Source organism: Onychomys torridus, chromosome 3 (assembly GCF_903995425.1).
Source record: "Onychomys torridus chromosome 3, mOncTor1.1, whole genome shotgun sequence".
Taxonomy (NCBI): Eukaryota; Metazoa; Chordata; class Mammalia; order Rodentia; family Cricetidae; genus Onychomys; species Onychomys torridus.
Genome location: NC_050445.1, coordinates 125,672,842 through 125,697,257, shown reverse-complemented (window position 1 = coordinate 125,697,257; position 24,416 = coordinate 125,672,842). Strand labels below are relative to the sequence as shown.

At 43.4% G+C, this 24,416-nt stretch overlaps 1 protein-coding gene across 1 annotated transcript in view; it reads right to left on the bottom strand.

The window, feature by feature from the left end:
- Dnah6 (dynein axonemal heavy chain 6) overlaps positions 1-24,416 on the bottom strand; it is a 199,313-nt gene that overhangs the window by 58,683 nt on the left and 116,214 nt on the right. The window contains exons 45-57 of the mRNA XM_036180253.1: positions 23,688-23,842; positions 19,410-19,641; positions 17,605-17,757; positions 15,757-15,897; positions 12,300-12,542; positions 10,391-10,558; positions 9,042-9,277; positions 7,326-7,587; positions 5,500-5,623; positions 4,585-4,781; positions 3,323-3,526; positions 2,495-2,620; positions 780-944 (exon numbers count right to left, since the gene is read on the bottom strand). Of these exons, the coding sequence (XP_036036146.1) occupies positions 780-944; positions 2,495-2,620; positions 3,323-3,526; positions 4,585-4,781; positions 5,500-5,623; positions 7,326-7,587; positions 9,042-9,277; positions 10,391-10,558; positions 12,300-12,542; positions 15,757-15,897; positions 17,605-17,757; positions 19,410-19,641; positions 23,688-23,842 (2,406 nt within the window). The remainder of the gene's footprint in view (positions 1-779; positions 945-2,494; positions 2,621-3,322; positions 3,527-4,584; positions 4,782-5,499; positions 5,624-7,325; positions 7,588-9,041; positions 9,278-10,390; positions 10,559-12,299; positions 12,543-15,756; positions 15,898-17,604; positions 17,758-19,409; positions 19,642-23,687; positions 23,843-24,416) is intronic.

Sequence of the window (24,416 nt, the reverse complement as noted above, 5' to 3'; positions counted from 1 at the left end):
AGCATAAAGTGGCTTTCAAAATTCAATGATTTCAGAATTCAATCATGATTTTTCTCTGCCAGTGGGAGTGGTAACCTTGCTCCTCCCCTCTTCCCCATACCCAGGATCCTACACAATAGTTTAAGAATCGATGAGCCAGAAAGTGTTAGCAGCAGCCTTTTAGAATCAACAACTTTGGTTTGAGTTTCAGCTGCACCCTTCAGTGGTTGCATGGTGTTGGGCAAGCCTTTCATCTCTGTCAAGAATTTATAAGGGTGTCTGTGGGGACTGAACAAGGTAATAAAATCACTCAGTTATAGATGGTGACTTGCATATAATGTCTTTGTTCAAAAGAAGCTATATTTGAAATAAAAGGAGCTGCTTTACTTCTTTCATTTCATCAAAACATTTTTATGGGCAACTATTAGTATACTATCATATTATTCAGACTTCACTTAAATAAATCAATGGCAAAGAGAAGGAAAAAGATAATACTTTCTGCCATGTCTAACAACAGCTCCTGGAACTCTGGCCAATGATTCTCTAAATTCATCTAGTCACTAGAGTTTCCCAATTTTATTTGGGAGTATAGGACATTGGCATTTGCACAGTGCTATGAGACAGGCCACTGGGTGGGGCGCTTGTGTCCTATGAGAGTTAAGGAGGGTGGCAGAGGGAGAAAATGGAGAGCAGGAGAGGTTGTTTGCTGATCCCTGCATGTGGGAGCCCACCAAGCTTTGGAGACTCATCACACATAATTCAGCTGAGTGAAAAGTTCCAGACTAGCAGCTCATACATACCTCAGGCAGGTAGTGTGGATTGGGCATTTTGGTTGTCATATAAAACCTGAAACTCTTGTCATAATCAATGTCTGAATCTCCAAGGCGGATGAGCAGTCTTCCGCCACTCATGAAAGTTTGTTTTAAAAGAATGGGTTCCAGGGCTGGATCCAGGACTTCTCTGAGCTTAAAAATGAAAACAACCCATGAAAAAAGCAAGGAGTTGAAAACGGATGCCTCAAGATTTACTTTTCAGTTCTTTGCCCAGTGATCATGTGTTTCCCAATATCCTTACCTTACCTCTAACAGTACATATTTTCTGATTATTTATCAGTTGTATAAGTGAATAAGAGCACACAAAGGGAATGCATTTATTTAAAATAATCTCACATGCTACTCATCCCTATGAGAAATAAGCTAAAAGATGTCAGACAGAAATGACAGCTTAACTCTCACCCTCACTAGGCTCTGCACTGGTGAGTTTGTGTTGTTAACTACCTAGAGTCATCTGAGGAGAGGCAGCCTCAGTTGAGGAATTGCCTAGATCTGACTGGCCTGTGGGCATGTCTGTGGGACACTGTCTTGATGACTGATTGATGTTGGAGGGCCCGGCCATCCATGGGAAGGTGATTCTGGGCTGTAATAACAAAACTAACTATGAGTCAGTGAAGGAGCCAACAAGTGGTGTTCTTATGGTCCCTGCCCTGCCCTTCCTCAGTGATGGACTGTGACTTGGAAATGTAAGTCAAAAACATCCTTTCCTCCCCGGAGATGCTTTTTGTCAGAGTGTCTTATCCCAGCCAGAGGATGAAAGCAAAGCAGGATCATACCCCCGATTCCATTGGCTGTCTCTGTACCCCACTTGTTCTTTCAAAGCTTTGCTCATGAGATCTCTCCCTCCCCCTCACTTCTTTTCTTTGTTTACTATCTTTGTTCCCAATGAGTCTATCTGCTATTGAAGACAGGAACTCTGTCTATATTGTTCACAGTTTGTTCTCAGATGTGTGTGGAATGAGTGAACAATGTAAACAGCATTTTACATCTCCCAGTAGACCATTTTAACTCAATGAGCCACCCCTCGGGGGCTGGGAACGTAAGTCAGTTGGTAGAGTATTTGCCCGTCATGCCCAAATTCCCAGGTTCTAGCCCTAGCACTGTAGAAACCAGCTGTGATGGTCCAATCTGTAATTCCAGAGCATTCGGGAGGTAGAGGCAAGTGGATCAAGAGTTGAAGGTAAGTTTTTGCTATATAATAAGTTTGAGCCAGCCTGTGTACATGAGACTTGTCTTAAACAAAACAAAACAAAAAATGGTTCCTTTTTATTAGTCATCAATTTAATCTGACCTTATGCTCAGGTAGAAATAATGATTACATCTACTGTAATGGTTCATGGTTCATCATTAGTGTATGGCATGTATGTAGACAAAGATTTCTACTGTCATTACTGCTTTGAATTTTTCATCCTTTAAGGCCCACAATGAAGCCTGAGAATGAGCAGTGTTGAGAAGTAGAGACTCAGCTACAAAATAATGGTGTGAAAATTCCTTCAATCAACAGATTTCAGCTCCTCTCATCAGAGAATGTACTGTTTGAGAAACGACTGGTTTGACCAGCTTGCAAATAGACTTGACTGGTGTCCTTCCCATGTGCAGATGTGGTCTACTGGCCTGTATGCAGCATTCCAGACATCCGGACAGCTAGGGACTAACAGGAGAGGGTAAAGGAGAAATCGAACCTCTTCCAGTAAGACAGGCAAGCCCAGGCGGATGGAGTTTTCCAGCGTCCGTAAGAAGTTGGTGTCTGTAAGCTTGATGATCTTTAGGCCACTTTTGCTTTCCTTGTTTCGTATCCAGCGGTTGGCCTGTGAGAGAAAACACACAGAAGACCCTTGCTGCTGAGTCAAACAAAGGTCTGGAAGGGGATGTTTCTAGAATAAAGATCAGAGATAGTGTTCAATTAAATTGGAGACATAAAAATAAACCCCCCAAACAGAACAAAAAGTCCTCTTCCTAGTAAAAACATTTAAGTCTAATGTTTGAGATTCCTCTTTTTGTCCAAATTTAAAACAATGGAAGAAAAGAGCCGCCTCGGGAAGCCCAGGCTGCTGGCATTCAGGTTCCGTGATCTTTGCAGGCACTTCCTGTTCTAGACCCCACGCGGCATTTAGGAAGCCAGACAGCAGGAGTCCGTCAGTTGAGGGAGGCTTGCCCCCGATTCCATCTATTCTGACTTCACCCTGACTCCTCAGGCTTTTCAGGGTCAAAGGGCTCATGATCACAAATTTCTGTCAGTTTATATGCTCCCCAATAGAAAATGAGAGACTAATGGCCAGCCTTTTAAACAAAACCGGTCAAAATGAAGAGTAGAGAGCTCTTGTGCAGGTCTCTCTGACTTTTCACAAAACTGAACACTTCCGTAAGGCGAGGGACTCAGAACAGAAGGCTTCTTAACTCCCTAGGTCCAAGTGTCCATGGCCTTTCAATTAAAATCCTCTCCCACAAGTTATCACAGACGGGCAGATACTCAGCAGAGGGCCACTCTGTCACAAGTGTTTGTTACACACCTGATCTTGGGGATCAATCATCAAAGGCCACCTTCTCCCCTGAGTAACCAAAATGCCATTTTCAGTTGATATCAAGTCTCTGGGCAGCCCGTCTGTGTTCCACTGCCGGATTTCGTAGGGATCTCCAAGAATGTTAATGAGGCTGAAGGAGGGGTCAATCGGGATATCCAGGGCCAGGCAGGATTCAATCCAGCACTCTATAAGCTGTGTAGGGAGGAACATCAATGTAAGATGAGAGCAGCAGGAAGCCAGTCGCTGGGAGAGCTGTGACCTACTGACCTCCACAGTGGATGAGGAAGAAGGAGTGATCTAAAAACCACGGGTCTAATGCCAGAACAGCGTCATTAGCTATAACTTCAGGCAGACTACCGCCTGTGTGGATTTCAGTTTCCTCTTGAGAAGAAGAATGGGGTTCTTACGATGGCTGTAAGTACTACTGCACGATACAGAACTGTCTGTCCCCTCCTCCCCAACAAAGGATCATTCACACTGAATCAGAGGACCCCTGAGTACTTCCCAAGTCTGGGTGACTCTTAGACCAGCTTCCACTGCTCATGGAGGTGAACATTTTTAGGAAGTTATTTCATTAAAAAAAAAAATGACTATGCAATTCTTCCTGGTCATTAAGTTCTCTGTAAAGTGCATGTAGACAGAATATTCATGTTCTGATAAATTGTGTGTGTGTGTGTGTGTGTGTGTGTGTGTACACGTTAAAGACAAAAGCCCCAGCTAACACAGATTCATCCAGTGTCTTGTTCCTTCCTTTTCATCTCCTCCCTCAAGCTGTCTGTGCTTGTCTGTCTCTTCACGAATCTGCATCTCTGCCGACTTTAGATGCCATTTCTGACATAAAGGCGGGGACTTCACTCTGTCCCTCTTGTTCCCCAGGTTATTGTGTTGAGTGATGGCTAGCTTTACAATGTAGAAGGAAGAAAGGGAGAAATATGTTGTTGGAAGCCTAGATGTAAGTGGTCACCAGTCAATAGGAGAGGTGAAGGGCGGTGTGTGTGTGTGTGTGTGTGTGTGTGTGTGTGTGTGTGTGTGCATGTGTGTGTGTGCGTGTGTGTGTGTGCATGTGTGTGCGTGTGCGTGCGTGTGTGTGTGTGTGTGTGTGTGTGTGTGTGTGTAAATATAATAAAGATTTCTGCCCTGGTGAAGTGCCATAGTGGAGAACTTCCATCTAAACGTGGGAAGATGAGTCCCCCACCCCCCACCCAGTTCCACCAGCTTCTTTCCATTCTGTACACAGTAGTCTTACTCACCAGTTGCCTATACTGGGCTGTGAAAGCCCCGTAATAAGCCACGCAGGCTGCTGCTATGAACACATTGCCGACGATGTTCTCTATCTCATCCTGGAATCTCTCAATGCTTTCTTCCCACCGAACCTGCTCGTCCCCCAGGGCAGCTGTCAGCTTTCCAGCACGTACCAGGCGCGCTTTGGTCAGGGCCATGTTCTTGGCTGAACAGTTTTGAGAACATCGGGTCACATTAGTCAATATTCTTCATATGATTGAAAGGTGATTGATTTGCTTTGGTTTCCAAAGGAGCTAGGGTTACATGGCTAATGATGTCAGCTCATCTTTACAGAAGCTCACACCAGTTCCTCATGTGTGTGCATTTCAGAGCCAAGTTTAGCCTCTTCCGTGCCAAGAGCTTCCTGTGTGCCCCCAACTCTGGCTGAAGGTAATATTCTCTCTCTGTGGTCTGTATTATTTATTGTCTAGACCAAAGTCACATGTTCTTGTGAGTTATAACATAAATGCTCTAACATGTATGTAAGAGGGTGAATTCATGCAGCATCTGCGTCCTTCTCATCTGGTACTAGAAAGCTCAGGAGAGAAGGACAATGAAAGCATACCCTACAGGCTGGGTTAAAGCCGAGCTCTGGGAGCTGGAGATGTTCAGCAGATGAGAGTGCTTACCGCTGTCACAAAGGACTGAGTGTGGTTCCCAGCACCTGTGTCAGATGGCTCACAACTCTGGCTTTGGGGTATCTGATGCCCTCTTCTGGCTCCTGCAGGCATCGCACGAACGTGCTTATACCCCCCCCCCCCCCATATAAACATAATTGTAAATAAAATGAGGTCTTTTGAAAGCTGTGATCTGACTCTGTGAGAACTCTTCCTCCTCTGGAGCACCAGGCCTTTCCCGTCTGAAACAAGCCCCGGGTCTCTTACCCAGACTCTCTTTCTCATTCACGCCTCGGTCGTACTCATCTTGCAAGGTCTTTATTTGCTCTTCCACCTGTCTCAGCAACGCTTGCTTCTCTTTCAGAGTGGCCATGGTGATGTCAAGTTCAGCCTAACGGAAGCAAGCAAGCAAATGGGTCCCACAGAGACGGACTCGCCTATACGCAAAACTGATGTAAAATAAGATTTATGTTCCTTTTTCCACGTCCCCAAAGACTTCCATCTTGCATAGCTTGGGCTAGGGGTGAAGCTTGGTTGGTAGGATACTTGTGGAGCATGTGTAAAGCCCTAGGTTCGATCCCTAGTGCTGCATAAAACCAGGCATGGTGGTGCATACCTGTAATTCCATCACCTGGGAGGTAGAGGCAAGAGGGTCAGAAATCCAGATAGCAAGTTCAAGGCAGCCCAGGCTACATCAGCTCCCTTCCCCTCTATAAAGTAGGATGTAAGATCATAATCAAACAAACAAGTAAGAACAAAAACAGTGGCCAAAAATAAATAAATAAATAAATAAAATAAAATTAAAAAAAAATCACAGAATGCGTAGAGCAAAAGATGTAGTAGTTCCCATAATGGATGATGATTTTAAATTATAAAACAAATTGAATATTCATGTGTGATGGAGACTAATATTTCCTAAGGAGTTCTCTGTATCAGAAGTCTACCAGCTAGGGCCCACAGACCACAACTAGCCTATTGCTTATTTTCAAAAATGTTTATTAACGTCTATGAGCTATACATAATAGGCTTCACTATGACGTTTCCCTATATGTTTGTATTTATCACACTCACCTCCTATTGCCCTCTCTTGTATTCTAACCACTCTTCCCAGTTCTCCCTCCAGCTAGTCTCCCTCCCTCATCCATGCCTTTTGTGTTTAACAACCCGATGAGTTTCATCAGGGTTTCATACAGGACCATGGGCGCCATGCCAGAGGGCACGTACTTCTCCCTCCCCCAGCAATGGTGAACTGCTGTTTGTCTGCCCATGCAGTGAGCTAGACCAGGATTTCTTCTTTCTCCCTGGCCCCCCTCCCCCCCACCTCTTGGTTCTTTTTCTTCAGTGTGCTGAGCACTTAACTCAGAGCCTTGGGTACGGAAGGCAAGATTCTCACTGAGTCACATCCTGTCCTCAGCCTCTAAGAACGGTTTTCATAATGTGTAACGCTAGGAAAAAACGAAATCAAAAGCACAGTCTGTGGCATGACACTTGTGTGACGTCAAATGACAGTGTCCATCACAAAGTGATGCTGGAGCTTCGCCATGTTTGTTGGTGGACATATTGTTTGTGGATTGGCTGGTTCTGTGAGGGTAATCACAGCGCTAGAGTAGTATTTACTGTCTGGATGTGGCGAGAAAAGTGTGCTCAGCCCTGTTCGATACCTACAGCTCTGGGAACTGGCTCCACATGCAGGTCATTCTTTGTTCTTCCTGGGAAGACTGAGTGAGGACCTCATGTCTGATTGTGGGTTCAGTGCTTCTCACACCTGAGATGACACCACCAGGTATGGGAATGCAAACCACACAAGGGACTACCAGAAACTTCACAAGTGTCACAGACGTACTGCCCTTTCCCCCCGATATTAAGGAGATGAATCTACTCAAGATTCACTTTCTTTTTATCTGACCAAAGGCTGACTTTAGGGAAAAGTTCTGAGGAAAAAAATCTGTTATTTTTTAAAATGGGTTACTTTCAAAACCGCAATCACTGTTACATTGCACACGAGAGGATCACAGTGGCCTCCCACAGAGAGTGTGAGTGATGACTGGTCATGACCTTCTAGTCTATAGAATCCCACAGTTTGGATAATGTACCTGGGCAGCTCGGAGTTTCTGTCTCTTTGGTTCGACTTCCTTGACCACCCGAGAATACAGATCCATGGCTCTCACCCACATGCACATGGATTTACAGGCTTTGGACACCTTTTCCACCTTCTCAGGCACGAAGTCAGGATTGTTGATGTACCTTTGAAGCTTTACCAGTATCTGAGGCTTTATGTTTTCCTTATCATATTCTAGAAGCCTTCTTAGGAAGTTAGAATCGCCAAGAAGTTGCTTTGCTGTTGGCCAGTCAGGCCTGAAAGACAGATCGTGGTGAGTTGATGGCGCTGCCATCAAGCAATGGAAGAACACCCCAAGATGAACTCCTAGGAGAACATTGTAACATTACCCCATGAGGTGGGAAGTTTTAACCTCGGCACCGTGATTCTGGTAATGGCCCAACTAATTGATGGGGAGAGAGGCAACTGGATGATTAAATCTCTATGGCTTAGATTCGGTAGAGAATGAAATATAAAACCAGAGTTTTAGAAACGTTAAGATATTATAGAAAGAGTAGTTTTAAAAAAGATTATCTTTATTTTTATTTTTGATGATGTGTTTCTCTGCGTGTGTTGTATATGGGAATATGTATGTATGAGTGTAGTGGCTGTGAAGGCCAAAAGAGACATGGGGTCCCCTGGAACTGGAGTTACAGGTAGGTGTGAGCCTGCTGATGTGGGTACTGGGAACTTAGGTCCTCTGAAAGAGCAGGTGCTTTTAACTGCTGAGCCCTGAAGTTATAGTTTTTATTTTAAAAATACCGTAGTCCTTATATTTTATCTCCTTTGCCTCAACTTTGACTTTTAAACATTCTTGCTAGGATGTTTTTAAAATTGCCTTCTAACTAGGCTTTGCATCTCTTGGTCAAACAACCATGTTCTTTTGAGCTTTTGCCACATTTCCTTCCTTCCTTCCTTCCTTCCTTCCTTCCTCCTCTTCTCCTTCCTCCTCCTCCTCTTCCTCTTCTTCTTTTTGATTGGTTTTCAAGACAGGGTTTCTCTGCATAGCCCTGGCTGTCCTGGTGCTTGCTCTGTAGACCAGGCTGCATACTGATATTTCTAAGAAATTCTGACTAGGTAAAAAAAATATTCAGTGGCTCTTAGGTTTCCTTTGCCCATGTTTACCTATGTTTTGCATAGAGCCCTGGTCTGACCATAGTGCCAGCCTAAGAACCAGTGGAAACATCTGATGGTAGTGGAGTGTTCCAGACTCTGCTCAGTTTTACACAGAAAGATATGCATATCTGTCTATATCTATATCTATATATGAAATTCAGAAAAGGATATTTTTAAAGAAAATTTGAAAACTAAATGTCATCAAGAGGAAATCTGCTTGGCATAACATATACATGGTCTTTCATGAAGAAATCACTACCTCTCTGCTCAGCTCCCTCTCATTCCATGAAAATCATGGGTCTCCAAACTTTTTCCAAGACCCCACATTCCAAATGAGCATGGTCTTTAAAAAAAAAAAAAAAAAACCTGCTCTTTGCCCCTCAACTACCTGCATCCTATAGACAATTGTTTTGTATCTCCCACTATCTATCATAAAATAGACATTTAATAAAATGCTTGCTGAATAAGTTTGTTGAATGAACAACCAAACCAAAGAGAGGTGGGTAGAGAATAGAATGAATGTACATATAGGAAAATATGAAAATGGAGAAAATACATTAAAGGAAGGTCTCACCAGATATTCTGAATGACTCACTTGGCATTTAAGAGGATGGAGATGGCTTCCATCACCGTCATGACCAAATCAGGGGGCTTGGTGAAGACTCTGATTTCAGATATATCTGCTTTATCTAAGGAATCCAGTGCTTTATTGGCGGCATCAAGGGCAGGGAGTGCTTCCTCGAGGTCTCTCTGGGCATCGTCAGCAATTGCTTGAGTCTCTTCAGCTTTCACCTTTGCTATTGCTTCATCTTCTTGCACAACACTTCGGACCTGACCACAGAATCAGGGTTGACTAAGAGGTCTCAGTAAGCAAAAATATCTGACGTCTGAAATGCTTGGAGCACCGAATACAGCCACAAGCAGAGAATTCCACACTTGGCCTCACGTGATAGTGACAGTTGAATTCAGGAAGCTAAGATGATTGTACCAAGTTACTGTAAGATGCTGTTTATAAAATGTAGATAAGTCAAATGGACTTGTGCTTAGATTTGAGTCTTGTGCTGTGTATTTCCTATTTATACAGATATTCCAAAATCTAGAAAAACCCAAGATGCTTCTTATGCTAAGTATTTCCAACAGGAGACATATGACTCATGTTTGAAGAGTCAGGATAATGACCTATATTTGCTCTTTGTGTTAGACCAGTGGTGAGAGGGAGTTACATTTCATCTATCTCTTGCCTTATGATAAAAATCAATTGGCAGCTCCTTCTCAGAAGGAGGGGAGCTGTTTTATAATTTCAGATATTGCTTCTCTCATGACTCTTTCAGCTCTGATTTGGTCAAGTGAAATATGTTTACAACTTAAAACATAACTGAATTTCTAGAAAAATAGCATTACCGATTCTGGTATTTATTTTAATGACACATATATGAAAACAACCTGATCAGTTATTGTGGATTAATTTTGATTGTCAACTTGATAGAATTTACAGTCACCATGGAAACACAGCTCTAGGCATGTCTCTAGGCTTGTTTCTAAAAAGCTTTAACTGAGTGGGGGAAGACCACCATGAATGTGGGCAATACCATTCTCATGAGCTGGGGCACAGTGGTGTGTGTGTGTGTGTGTGTGTGTGTGTGGGTGTGTGTGTGGGTGTGTGTGTTAGACTGAATAGAAAGGAGGAAGGAAACGCAACACCCGAGTCCATCTGTGTCTGCTTCTGGGTTGTGGCTACACTGTGGTCAACTGCCCCACACTCCTGAAGCCATGATGGACTGCACTCCCTCAAACTGTTGGCTCAAACAAACCCTTCCACACTTCAGTGGCTTCCTGTCGGTTACTTGGTGGTAGCAATGAGACAAATGGTTATTTACCCTATGCAATTGTTGAGGTGCCAGCTGAAGCCTTTACCCGTAGGACCACTCCCAGAACCCCGACTACCTGATCAGCATTTTCTTGATCCACTGCCAGTTTTTCCATCAGGGCTTCAACATCTTGTGATTTCTGTAGCAGCACAGGTTCTAAAGCCGAGAGGTCTAATTTCATTTTATCCACTAATTCGTTTGTTTCTAGTAGCTTGGTGAGACCATTCTTCACACGATCTCGTGCCTAAATGACAACAAAAATTCCGTAACAGTGTTAGAAGCTTTAGATTGCTGTCATTCATTATTTGTATGTTAAATTTTATACCTACAGAATCATCACACCATTGTATAACACTTCAAGTTGTGAACCCACAGCAATAGGAAAACCTTCCTAGGCAGTACGACGTTAGGAACTGGCCACACTACTGACCATGTGTTTAGACTCTACCCTCTGGCTACAGTGGTGGGGTGTCTCTGAACCATTTGGCTCACTGAGGGAAGGTGTTTTTATTCTTCATGGTAACACGTTGAAAGTCAGAGACAAGTTCAGGCCTTCATTCTGGGAGCTTGTTGACTCAGAGTGGGTCAAGAGCCCTGAGAGTCTAGGGAGACAGAGCCCTGAGGACTGGGCTCTGATTGCTGCATCCAAGCCCTATTTCCCAGGGGTGAAAAACCTTGTCTGGGGTTGCAGAGGTGGCATACAGTCCAGGAGACTCCTCTGGAAGAAAGAGGAGGTACTGGTTTGAAGGCACATAAAAAAGATCATTTCAAATGGTTAGTAGTCAAGGTGACTGTTGGGCTAGTTACAAGTCATGCATTCTACAAGGCTAGGACTCCTGAAAAGTGTTTTAAATGTCCAAAGAGCCAAGGCTTCTACTTTCTGTGTCTAAAATGTTTGAATTTTGGGTCATGTTAATGGCTTCATGGAGAGGAGGATGGCAGCCACTATTTCTGGGCACCTCACATGTCAGGCCATAGTTTTAAGTACTTCATGAACATTGTGTCTTTATGTATTTGTTTTCTTTTTTCTTTTGCAGTCTTATTTAAATTTCACAGCAATCCAAGTAGGAGCTACAAATATTTCTAAAGTTTGTTTTCTAAATTAAAAAAAATTCTGTGTTACTTTTTGCTATTATGAGATTTCATGTAGCATAGGCTAACCTCAAGTTCACTATGTAGCTGAGGACAGCCTTAGACTTTTGATCCTCCTGCTCCATTGTTCATGTGCTGGGATTATAGACATGTATATTGCTCCAAGTTTAGGGTTATCTTCTATTCAAGCTTTTAGACCTTTCATGACAGGCTCAAGATTGTGCAGAGTTCAGGTGGCAGGGAGGACATCTGACAGTGAAGTCCTTGGTCTTGGTCTGTACATGTTAGAACATTCACAGCTCATCTCTATTGCTCATCAAAAAGCTTTCTTCCATGTTAAACCCTACAGAGATGGGGAGATCTCTGCATCAAAAACCTAAAGCACTTGGGAGGCAGAGCCAGGTGGATCTCTGTGCGTTTGAGGCCAGCCTGGTCTACAGAGTGAGATCCAGGAAAGGCACCAAAACTACTCAGAGAAACCCTGTCTCGAAACAACAACAACAACAACAACAGCAACAACAACAACCTTTTTTTTTCTGTTTAAAACCCTACATAGATGGTGGAATCTCTGCTGAACTTCTGTGCTATTGTGTTTTCTTTATTCTGTTGAGCCAACAACACATACACGTGGAAGAAGGAAAATATAAATATTCAGCAAGGGGAAGGTCCTTGTACCAACACAGGAAGACCTTTTTTGGTGCTGTTACAGGTTGTGAGGAGTATGGTTTGGTTTGAAGATGGCTCTGAAGATAGAGGGGCAGCAGCAGAGCAATTGCTTAGCATTCGGAGTAAGACAGGTACATAGATATTTTATTCACACCTCCCCTCTGCCCCCTAAGGCTTTGGCTTTAAGCCCAAAGTCCAATTGTTTTTGTGGACAAGACTGAACGTACTGAAACTAACTGCTTCCTTTTCTCAGTGAGCATGGTCAGGTAGAGGTTGATGAGCTCCAGGTAGGAGGTGGGCGTGGTGTAGTAGCGCCTGCGCAGCTCAGTGTAGTAGCGGTCTGCCATCTGGGCGACACTCAGGTGCACGTTCACACACATCAGGGAAAGCTTGTCTTTTAGCTCTTCATTTCCAGTGTCGACTGCTGAGAAAAACGTCTTTGACACAGACAGAAGCGCTTCTCTGGGCCACTGTAAATAAAGAGGGCATCAGAAAAAAATTCTGTCCGTCATTTTTACAACACATCATTCAACCACTAAGCAACTGTGTTTGTCTGGGACTCGTCCTTGTCTACTCCTTCCTTTCACCCGGTGTACTGCTCCCGCCTTTGGGGCTTCATGAACAGAACCTTATTACCAGGGTCTCAGGTCTGTGTTTGCTGACCGGTTTGCCCCAGAACGGTGTCAAGCACATAGAAGTTGTGCTGATAAACGTTGGCTGGTTAGATGGAGGACTGGCTGGGTATCTTTGGAATTCCAGGCAGGGACTGATGCGGGTTACACGGACCTCTTGTCTTCGCTGTAATACACAGTTGTGGGGTCGGTCCGTCAGTGTGGTCATTGTCCCGCTCAGACCCCAAGCCCTTCCCACCTCTCTGGTTCCAAGCTCCCCCCGACCCTCAGTTACTCTGTGAGGCTGCTGGGCAGCTGAGGGCAGCTGGAGGGAGACCCCCCAGTGCTCCCTCACATTCCCCGACGGTTGTTGTTGAGCTTTTGAGCCAGGCTCTTTCACTCTGGCCCAGGCTGGTCTTGAGTGAAAAGCAATCCTTCTGGGGTTGGGGATTTAGCTCAGTGGTAGAGAGCTTGCTAGGCAAGTGCAAGGCCCAGGCAGGGTTCGATCCTCAGCTCCACAAAAAAAGAAAGAAAGGAAGGAAGGAAGGAAGGAAGGAAGAAAGGAAGGAAGAAAGAAAAGCAATCCTTCTGTTTTTAGTCTCCCCTGTGCTGGGGTACCCCACAGGTGGCGCTTTATGTTTAGGTGGTGACAACTAGCCCCGGAGCGAGGCCCAGACATGCCTCTGCCTTTCCTGACGCATCAGTTTTGTAGTCTTGGGCTTTGTGTACCATGGTGCAGACTTGCACTTCCCTTTTGTGCTACTTTCAGTGGATTATTTTGTTTACCACATGAAGAAAAAGCAAATAACACTTCAGTGAGCCCTTGTGCCCCACCCCCACCCCAATGTCTTCCCACCTGCACCTGTGCCCTCACCCCTCACTGCTTATCCCCCAGGGTACAGCTTCTTCTCTGACAATGACACCCTGCGCTTCACTGCTCTTCAATAACATGGTTCCATGAGGCCTAATGTTGTATCAGTGTATTCCTCTCTCTTTTTTTTGCATATTTTTTTATTATTAAGAGATTTTCTATTCATTTTACATACTAACCACCTCTCATCTCTCCTCCCACCTCACAGCCTTCCCCTCCCCCCCAACCAACTACCCGCCATTCCCACCTCCTTCAAGGCAAGGTCTCCCATGGGGAGTCAGCAGAGCCTGGTACATTCAGTTGAGGCAGGTCCAAGCCCCTCCTCCCTATACCAAGGCTGCGCAAAGTGTCTCACCACAGGCACTGGCCTCCAAAAAGCCAGCTCATGCACCAGGGACAGGTTCAGATCCCATTGCCTAGGGGCCCCCTAAACAGTTCAAGCTAAACAACTGTCTTGCCTATCCAAAGGGCCTAGTCTAGTAACATGGGGACTCCTCAGCTATTGGTCCACAGTACATGTGTTTCCACTAATTTGGCTGGCCGTCTCTGTACATTTTCCCATCATGATCTCAATGCCCCTTGTTCATAGAATCTCTCCTCTCTCTCATTGATTGGATTCCTGGAGATCAGCCTGGCACCTGGCCATGCAAAGGACACAGTCAATAACACAAAATGACAGCCTACAGAATAGGAAATGATCTTTACCAACCCCATTTCTGACAGAGGGCTGATCTTCAAAATATATAAAGAACTCAAGAAACTAGACATCAAAATACCTAACAGTCCAATTAAAAAAATGGGCTACAGAGCTAAACACAGAATTCTCAACAGAAGAATCTCAAATGGCCAAAAGATATTTAAGGAAGTGCTCAACATCCTTAGTCATCAGGGAAATGCAAATCAAAACAACTCTGAGATACCATCTTACACCCATCAGAATGGCTAAGATCAAAAACACTGAAGACAGCTTATGCTGGAGAGGATGTGGAGCAAGGCGAATACTCCTTCACTGTTGGTGGGAGTGCAAAGCTTGTACAGCCACTTTGGAAATCAGTATGGTGGTTTCTCAGAAATTTAGGAATCAATCTTCCTCAAGACCAAGCTATATCACTCAAGGAATGCTTAATCATACCATGAAGACACATGCTCAACTATGTTCATAGCAGCATTATTTGTAATAGCCAGAACCTGGAAACAACCTAGATGCCCCTTAATTGAAGAATAGATAAAGAAAATGTGGTACATATACACAATGGAGTACTACTCAGCAGAGAAAAATAAAGACATCGTGAAATTTGTCTTTGCAGGCAAATGGATGGAGCTAGAATAAATCATCCTGAATGTATTTCTCTTCCTGGATCATTTTTATTAACACACACAGAGTTTAAAATTGCCATTCAAAAGCACTTGTTTCTCAGCCAGCAAGATGGATCAGCAGGTAAAGGTAGTTGCCAGCAAGTCTGACAACCTGAGTTTGACCCCTGGACCCACATGGTGGAAGGAGAGAACTGAGTCTAGCAAGATCACGTCTGACCCCATATGAGTGTTGTAGCATATTCCCTGCCCCTAAATAAATAATACAATAAACAATTTAAAGGTCAGGCTTTCTTGGTCTCATTGTGCCATTCTAGCCCTTACTCATGTCTTTCTGTTTCCTTTGGGAAAATCTCTTGAGAGTGTTGTTTATACTCACTGTCTCTGACCTCCCCCCTTCATTGAGATTGATTTATTTTTACTTTATGTGTATTGGTATCTTGCCTGCATGTATGTCGTGCATCACATGTGTGCAGTGCTCTTGGAGGCCAGAAGAGGTAGTTAGATCTTCTGGAACTGGTGTTACAGATGATTTTTATCAACCATGTGGGTGCTGGGAATTGGACCTGGGTCGTCGGGAAGAACAGCTGAGCCGTGTTAACTGCTGAGCCATCTCTCCCACTCTGCCCCCTCTCTTCTTAATTCTCTCCCTGTCCATGCACTGAAACAGCTCTTGTCAGGATCACAATGCCTTCAGTGTCAGTGGCCTCTCCTCCCTTTACAGACTGTGTTTTCTCTTTGTTGTGACCATTACCATAATCCTATATCCAAGTAACTTCCTAGAAGCCTTTAGAACTATCGCAAGTATCATGAGCTGTGCTCAGACAGCATGGTAGCCCCAAACAAGCAAATAGATCTTCTCAAAGAGGTGTCCCGAGTGTCACTAACCTGGACGAACCAATCAATGGTGCAGCAGTTCACCAGGGATGGGAACATTCGGCATCGGGACCTGAAGGCCTCACCAACCGGGCTCATGCAGAGAACAATGTGCAGCTTCTGTCTCACTCTGCTGATGAAATATTGAAACACCTGGTGGAAAAGGTCAGTTTTCAGTTTAAAATAGCAGAAAACAGCAAGGAAAACAAGTGAGATACTATCATCAAAAACTATTAGCTTAGATAAATGAATTCTCAACATCTATGCTCAGTGTGATGGACAAAATCTAGACTCATAGGGAGGATTGCCTGTAAGGGGTTATCTTGCTCATATTCCTTGGTGTGGGAAGACCCATCTTAATTCTGGGTGGGACTGTTTTCTAGGCATGGGGTCCTGGACTTTATAAAGTAGAGAAAGGAGCTGGGCTCTAACATGTACATATTCATTTCTCTGCTTTCCAGTTGTGGATGTGATGTGTCCAATTGCTTCAAGCTCTTGGTACCATGACTTCCCTGCCATGCTGGGCTGTACCAATGATGGACTATGCTCCTGAACTATGAGCTGGAATAAACTCTTTCATCTTTAATTAATTTTGTTAGTTTTTTTTTTTTTTTTTATCAGAGAAACAAGAAAGTAGTGAAAACACTCATGTAGTCTGAAAATATTAAAAATGACAGCTTGAGGCAGACCTGGTGGTGATACAGTACTATAATACAGCTACTCAGGAGGCTGAGGCAGGAGGATTGCAAGTTCAAGGCCAGCCTGAACTGTAGATTAAGTTCAAGGTCAAATTGGGGTGTAGTGATATATTGTGTACCCCAATAAAGCTTACCTGGGGATCAGAGGACAGAGCCAGCCACTAAATTAGACATAGAGGTCAGGCAGTGGTGGCACACACCTTTAATCCTATCACTCCGGGGCAGAGATCTGTCTGGATCTCTGTGAGTTCAAGGCTACACTGGACTACATGAGAGAAACAGAACCAGGCAGTGGTGACACATGCCTTTAATGCCAGGAAGTAATATGGCAGGACACAGAAAGGTATATAAGGTGTGAGGAAACAGGAACTCACTCTCTTGAGGCTGAGGATTTTGTATAGGTATGCTAGTGGCTTGGCTGGCTGTTCTGCTTCTCTGATCTTTCAGCTTTCACCCTAATATCTGGCTCTGGGTTTTCTATTAATAAGACCTTTTAAGATTTGTGTTACTATGGGGAATTTAGAGAGACTTAGTCTCAAACAATAAAAACGGAGTACTGGAGTTCAGTGATAGATGGCTTATCTACTATGTGTGAAACCCTAGATCAATTCCTGGTATCTCAAAGGAAAAAAAAATTGCTAATTGTACTTATCATCTCTGACCCAGGGCAGTTTTCACAGGGGCACAGCACATATCCAGGTATAATAGCCCCAAAGTGGAAGGAGGTGCAGAGAGAAGGGAGGGACAGGGGTGCCTGAAATCATGGTGTTGGAGAAGTGGAGGTGGGCAGCAGCTATATTGTTCCAGAGAGAGAAAACACATTTCTGTTTTCATTGTGCAGAACCTTGCTGCCAGACAAGGCTATGAAAAGCATTAGGCTTCAGCCTGCAGCCTCCCACAGGCTAGACACTGCAGGTGTATCTAATAAGCACAGGCTCAAAGAAGAATAAGGGGAGCTGACTATGACTGTTATCTCTGTGGGGGCAATAGGATTTCTGATTGTGTTTCCAGGGATACACAGAAAATAGAATACATAGAATTAGAAGGAAAATCATATAAAAATCTACCTATGGACTCCTTATAGGTGAACTGTGGGCTGCTGAGCAAAAGGCTAAGATAATCGTTACTTAGAAAGTCATGAAACTATTCTGGAATGTGCTACCTCATCTCTGTTCCCTTCAGAAATTCCAACTTCCTTTGCTTTTGGTCGTGTGGCTGCTAAAACCTGCTCCAGCTCATCCTTTTCGAATAAATTAGGCACTTCACCTGAATTTAGAATATTATTGATGTCTTCAAGGAACTCTTCCACAACGATCTGTAGGGAAAGCAGAGTGGCCATTGTAAGTTCATCACGCTACAGTTATTACAGGAAGTTATCAAGTATTCATTCCAAAACTCACAGGTACCAGATCCACCTTTAAAAGATACTTAAACCATCTATAGCATCCTCAGTCCTAACACAGTGGTTCTATTGAGTTTCTGTCTTTCTTTCTTGTTTTGTCTCTTGAAGAGCATTTGCATCTGTTCTGGTTTCACTGCTCTTGCTGTGATAAAGCACAAAAGGGACCTTGGGAACAAAGGGTTTATTTGAAGGACAATGCCAGGCTGCAGTCAAGGCAGGAACTCAAAGCATCTGGTAACATGACATCCACAGGCAAGAGCAGAGAGAAATAAACCTGTCTTTGTTGCCTGTTTTCTCATGCTCAGCTGGCTTCTTCACTCTCTTCTACTGTTGGGACCCCCTGCCCAGGGAATAGAGCTGCCCATAGTGGGCTGGGCCCTCCCACATCAATTACCAATCAATTCAGTCCCTCACAGACATGCTCCCAGGACACTCTGATCTAGAGAATTCCTCAACTTAAAACTCTTTTTCAGGTGATTCTAGATTGTGTCAATTTGACAGTTAAAACTAACTGGCATAATACCTTACCCATCAAAGTCATATGTACAAGTTTCTTGTATTCTGCTCCATTCAGTTATGATTTTATTGTTATTATTAAACCACAAATATATCTCCATGGAGACAGCATGACTTGCATTTCCATGGGCATAAATGGTTGACAATTTAGTTTATATCATGAATTCATCTTTAGGCCTAGAGCTTTGCTCCTCCAATGGCAGCAAGTTATTTTCATGTATCAAATTCCCAGGAGTGAGATTAACATGTAAGGTGAATTAATATCAACTATTTCTTATTTAGGTCAAATATGACTGTAGTAATGTTTAATATTTACTTTTGTTAATTTGCATTTCATAAGTACTTCCTTTTGGAGAATTTAACTAGTATATCTTTGCTTTTTAAGTGAGAGCAAAGTTAGCCACATTGACTTCTTTTAGGGAGTACTACTACAAAACAGCATCTTCTGAACATGACATGGCTCTGTACTCATAACTCACAACAGCTGTGGCTATCTGCACAAGACCTGCATGCTCTCAAGCCAGTCAATGTTCCAGCATGGATGGGGAAGGGTATGCAAAGCCTTGGCCCTTGCTAAGAACCTACTGATCTCTGATGGCTGATGAGATTGGGTGAATCAGTTTTTTTTTTCCAAGAGCACAGCCCCTAGTAGGTTGCCCATGCTTCAGCAGAGGACTGTACACCCATGCACACATGGGTGGAACTAAATGGACTCAGTGGGTTATAAAAGAAAAGAGAGGGGCTGGAGAGATGGCTCAGAGGTTAAGAGCACTGACTACTCTTCCAGAGGTCCTGAGTTAAATTTCCAGCAACCACATGGTGGCTCACAACCATCTGTAATGAGATCTGGTGCCCTCTTCTGTATACATAATAAATAAATAAATCTTTAAGAAAAAAAAAAAAAAGAAAAGAAAAAAGAAAAAAAAAAGTAATGAAGTTGGGATGGGCAACAATCCTCTATATTTTACCTGGCTTCAACACACAGTGGAATGTAAACCCATGTGTTCACAGTGGGTTGTAACCTATGTGCTCACTGTTTGAATATGTACCTGGGTATCTGTGAAAAGGAAAACCATATTTTTGTCTTCCACACCAGCCATCTTGTACAACTTCCTCAGATCTTCATGGAAACTGTCATAATTATACCCTCGGCTAAGTTCAATCTGCAAACACTTGTAACCACATATGTGAGCTGCAAGTCTCGTGAGAGACTGCTTTCCCGTGCCTCCTACCCCGACCAGAAGGGCATTGCCTCTTTCCTGGCGGATCATCCGTGCAATCCTGCAGGAAGTAAAGCAGAGGAAGATTGAGTTCAGGTTCACAGGCATGGCTTCTGGTGAGAGGGTCTGCTACAGTGGGGGTGGCTGTGGCCAGCTAAGCAGGATGTGCTAGTGAGAAGTGGGCTATCTCAGGCAAATCATGGTTGGATGAGTGCTGTTGCTGACTCCTTTCTCCGTCTCTCCTCTGATTCACCACAGGTTGGCGGCTCTCTGCCTTAGATGTGTAACAAATTAAAGTAGAGGAAGATTTCTTTTCTCTCTGTTTAAATGTAAAGGAACCTTGACTGATCATGGATACTGCTCATACATCGGCAAAGCCCAGGTCTCTACCTGGAACGGCAAGCATGCACAAAAGTCACTGGATCTAGAATAAGACACTGTGGTTCTGAAGAGGGTCGGGTGTCAACAGGGCCAGTCACTGTATAGATCCACAACATTCTAGAAAGCTGTTGTGGTGTTTTGAGTAGGAATGGCTTCCATGAGCTCATATATTTGAATGCCTGTCCCCAGTTGGGAAAGATTAGGAGGCGTGGCCTTGTTGGAGGAGGTGTGTCACTGGGCTCAGGATTTGAGGTTTCAAAGTTCCATGCCATTTGCAGTTAGCCACATCCCCTCCTGTCTGTAGACCAGATACAACCTCTCAGCCACTGCTCCAGCGCCCCCCTGCTCCCATGCTCCTGCCGTGATGGTCGTGGATTCTAACCCTCACTAAACACTTTCTTTTCTAAGTTGCCTTGCTCAGGGTGTCTCGTCACAACAATCCAACAGTAAAACCCTTGTTGAGTCACTTCAGTGAAGATTTAAAACAGTGCAGAGGACACCCAAGAAGGAGAACACAGGTCCTGAGTTCAGGAGAAAAATGGAGAGATATGGGTCGATGGGACCACTAACCTGAGAAGGAGGTTAGCAGAAGCTGCATATCTCACATAGGATATCGTGGGAAATAAAGCAGGTGAGCTATGTGGAAAGAATGCTCAGGATGACTCAGAATGAGTGAGGGGGAGAGAGAAAGAGAGACAGAGAGAGAGAGAGAGAGAGAGAGAGAGAGAGAGAGAGAGAGAGAGAGAGACACTGTGGAAAGGGTGAGGAAGAATACAGAAGCAAAGGAGGATAAACCATGGGGAGAAAATAGAACTTTAGAGACCTCATGACAGCAGCTGCAGAAGGAGAAACAGGAAAGACTGGAGTTGTCTATGAGCTAAAGAGACAGCTCAGTGGGTTCAAGGGCACTTGCTACCAAGCTGCAAGACCTGAGTTCAATCCCAAGGGCCCACATGGTAGAAGGAAAGAATTGGCTACACACACACACACACACACACACACACACACACACACACACACACACACATTTAAGGGTTGGAATCACAATCTGTACTACTGCTTCTATCTCTGAGATCTGTATTTTTGACACAACTTAAAAATGTTATGAGCATCTAAAGCAGAAATAATAGATTTCCCGCACAGAAATGAATCACATAGGCTGGCCATACAACAGGCCTCAAGGTATCATTTCATGAGGCAATGGCATGAGACTGAGGGAGGGGGACAATGTCACATTGTAGCTCAGAGACAATCTCCAAACCTATCCTAGGGGAGTCTGAAGATATACAGAAGAAAGAAGAAAATTTAAAAATTCAAGAAGGCAGGAAGGATGTATAAGAACGAGCAATACCCATGGAGTTCAAGTCTGAATATTGATGATCACATGACCACCCCCAGGGAGTGATGGTATTAACGAATTCTGAAAAACAAAATAGAAAATATAAAAAAATTTCTTGCAAAAAATTGTCATCAGTGTTTGAAATGGGGTTTATCGATGGGAGTGAAAATTGTTCAGATATAGCCTGTGAGTACACTGGCAAAAGAACAGATGTGAGCCAAGCAGTGTCTTAACAGCCCAGTGATAAACAGTCTTATTATAACTCAAGCTGTGGAAAACATGACTTCTTAAATTTGAGTTAAAGAGCAGAAATGCAGGACACATGGAAGACTTTACTTGCTATTATTTATGTGAAAAAAATCCTTGGTATTTAATTGTCAGTTTGCACAAGGACTGGGAATATAAACCCGCAGAGCTGTTAAATTGTAGCAAAGGGAAATCCCATTCACTAATAATTTCAAGCTGAGTTTTACAAAATAAATGTCATCAAATATGGGTATCACTTTTAAAGTGCGATATCAGAAATTTATGAAGCTAAGCATATTGAAGGCTGGAAAATTCTCTTTTAATAAGTAACATGAAATATCCAGGGTAACTTTTTAGAGGAGAGGGATTTGAGACAGGTCTTGGCATAATAGCCCAGGCTAGCCTCAAACTTGTAGCAATCTTGCCTCATCCTCCCAAGCTCTGGGCTTACAAGCACTGTGCTCCTGGCATGATCCAGGAGAGTTGTGCCTGGTAAGGATAAAGCTAGGAGAAGCAGGGGGAATGATTTGAAAACACAGCGCTTTTATGAAAAATCAGGCCTGTTTTGGTTTGGGAGGCCTGCAGTGGAGTTAGAAGCAAAGGTTTGAATATGATTCTCAAACTTGTTATTCATTAGAAAGAAGACTTGAGAAAGTGTACCTAATTTTTACATGATATAGTCCAAAAGTTGGCTGCAATATTGTTCCTGGTCCAACTTGTTCTTGGATCTCATCAAGGGCTAGAGCTCTGTTCTGCTCTTATGAGCTGGGTATGCCTGTGTGGCTGGTTTGGCTGATAGACTAGGTATAACTTCCAAAGCTAAGTTATAGGGCCATTTGGCTTTTCCTCTGCTCTTGCTGTTGGATCCAGCACCATTGTTTAGGGAAGCCCAGACATGCCACTGCTGCAACACAGGGGCATGTGGAGAGAGCATCTGAGGACAGATGCACTCCAGGTACTGTCTGATGAGACTCCACGAGACACCCCAGGACAGAGGCCTAGAACCATGAAAGACTATGGGGAAACAGAGTCAGCGGATATAAGCATGTCTGAAAAGCCAAGTGGAACATTCTCTGAACATTATTTGCTAAGGGATTGATATACTGAGCCAAGAGGGCCCTGTGACGTTAAATATGAGGTCATGTATCATGGTTTTACATGCTCATTGTTCCTACTCCTTAGAATGGACCTGACACCAGAAGCCACAGGAAATAAATGCTGGCTCACTTGGAAAGGCCATTTTAACACTTAGAACTGTCTAAAAGGACATGAATTATTCTACAAAATGGTATGTATCCCAAAGACTGACGATATTCAGGCTGTATACCCAACATATGAGGAATGTCCCTCCAAGAGAGCTGTAAGTGGATAGGAGTCACACTTCTACTAAGCAGATGGATCTATCCTCAGGGTTCAAAACTATGATCTTGAACTTCTCTGTAGGCACACACATAATTAGCCTAATATATCTCTTAAACCATTTTAGATACTATTTGTAACAAGACAAGAATAAAAACAAAGTTGATTAATATTTTGCAATAATAGGGGCTAGAGAAATAGCTTAATGGTTAAGAACACTTGTTGTTCTTGCAGAGAATTCAGGTTTGGTTCCCAGCACTCTCATGGTATTTATAGCCATCTGTAAATCCAGTTCCAGAGAATCCTACACCCTCTTTTCATCACCAAAGGTATCAGACACACACAGTACACACACATACTTGTAGACAATGCACCCATACACATAAATAAGTCTAACATCTCTATATTTAGCAATAATGACCTGTGGGATTCCATAGAAAATTCACGTGGTACGTATTTAAAGCATATATTTTGTGGCTAGAGAGATGAATCAGTGATGAAGAGCACGTACTGCTCATCTAGAGGACCTGGATTTTGGTACCAGCAACCACATTGGGCAGTTCACAACTGCTTGTAGTTCTTGCTCCAGGGGATCCAACATCCTTTCCTGACCACCTCAGGCCCCCCCCCCACAATAAATAAAATGTTTTTAAAACATTATAAAATATCCGCATTGAGCATTTCTACAAAACTTCAACTCATCGACTAACGTGTTGAAAGTGCTATCCTTTAATGAAAAACAAACAGGATCAATGTGCAACTGGGGGCTTGTAGCACAATACCTGGACACATGCTCTATGGCATCCTGGAAGAACACCAGTTTTACTTCCTTAGGGTTTGTGAGGTTATAGTCATCAAGATAGTCCTGTAGAACATTCCCAATTTTCTCTATGTCAGGCAAATCATCGTAGATGCGGTCAGATGGATCTGCTCCAAACTGTAAGGCATTTTATGGGGACACACCAAGTTGGATCAATTACCTTACATAGACATATAACACACACAGTCTGGAAAATTTATTTTAGTTCATCTTTTCAAGTGGTAGGTTGTAATGTCAATGGTTTTTGCAATAAAATTTATGCAGAAAGGAGTTTGGAGCCATCTTAATTTTTTGTGCAATCCAATGCTCTGGTTCATACCTTGATCTTAGGGTATTCAGGTAACTGAAAATATGTATGGCAGATTGCTCTTTCTATGAATGATCATTCCTGGACTATATGTAGTTTTGTTTTGTTTTGTTTTGTTTTTTTTTACAACAGCAGCCACCTACAGCTAAATAATGTTGAGAATAAAAGAAGTTAGGTATAAATGAAAAGGAATTGGGTTCCTTGGTTGGACCAATTGAGGATGACTTTTCTGGGCTGTAGAAATTTCTGGGAGACACCTAAAATACATCTGGGCAAAGCTAAGAGAGTTCTGCTTGCACCCAGGGGCTCACACACAGCAGGCAAAGGCTCTACCACTCAATGGGAGGCAAATGCTTTACCACTTGGCCATGCCCCCAACTCAGG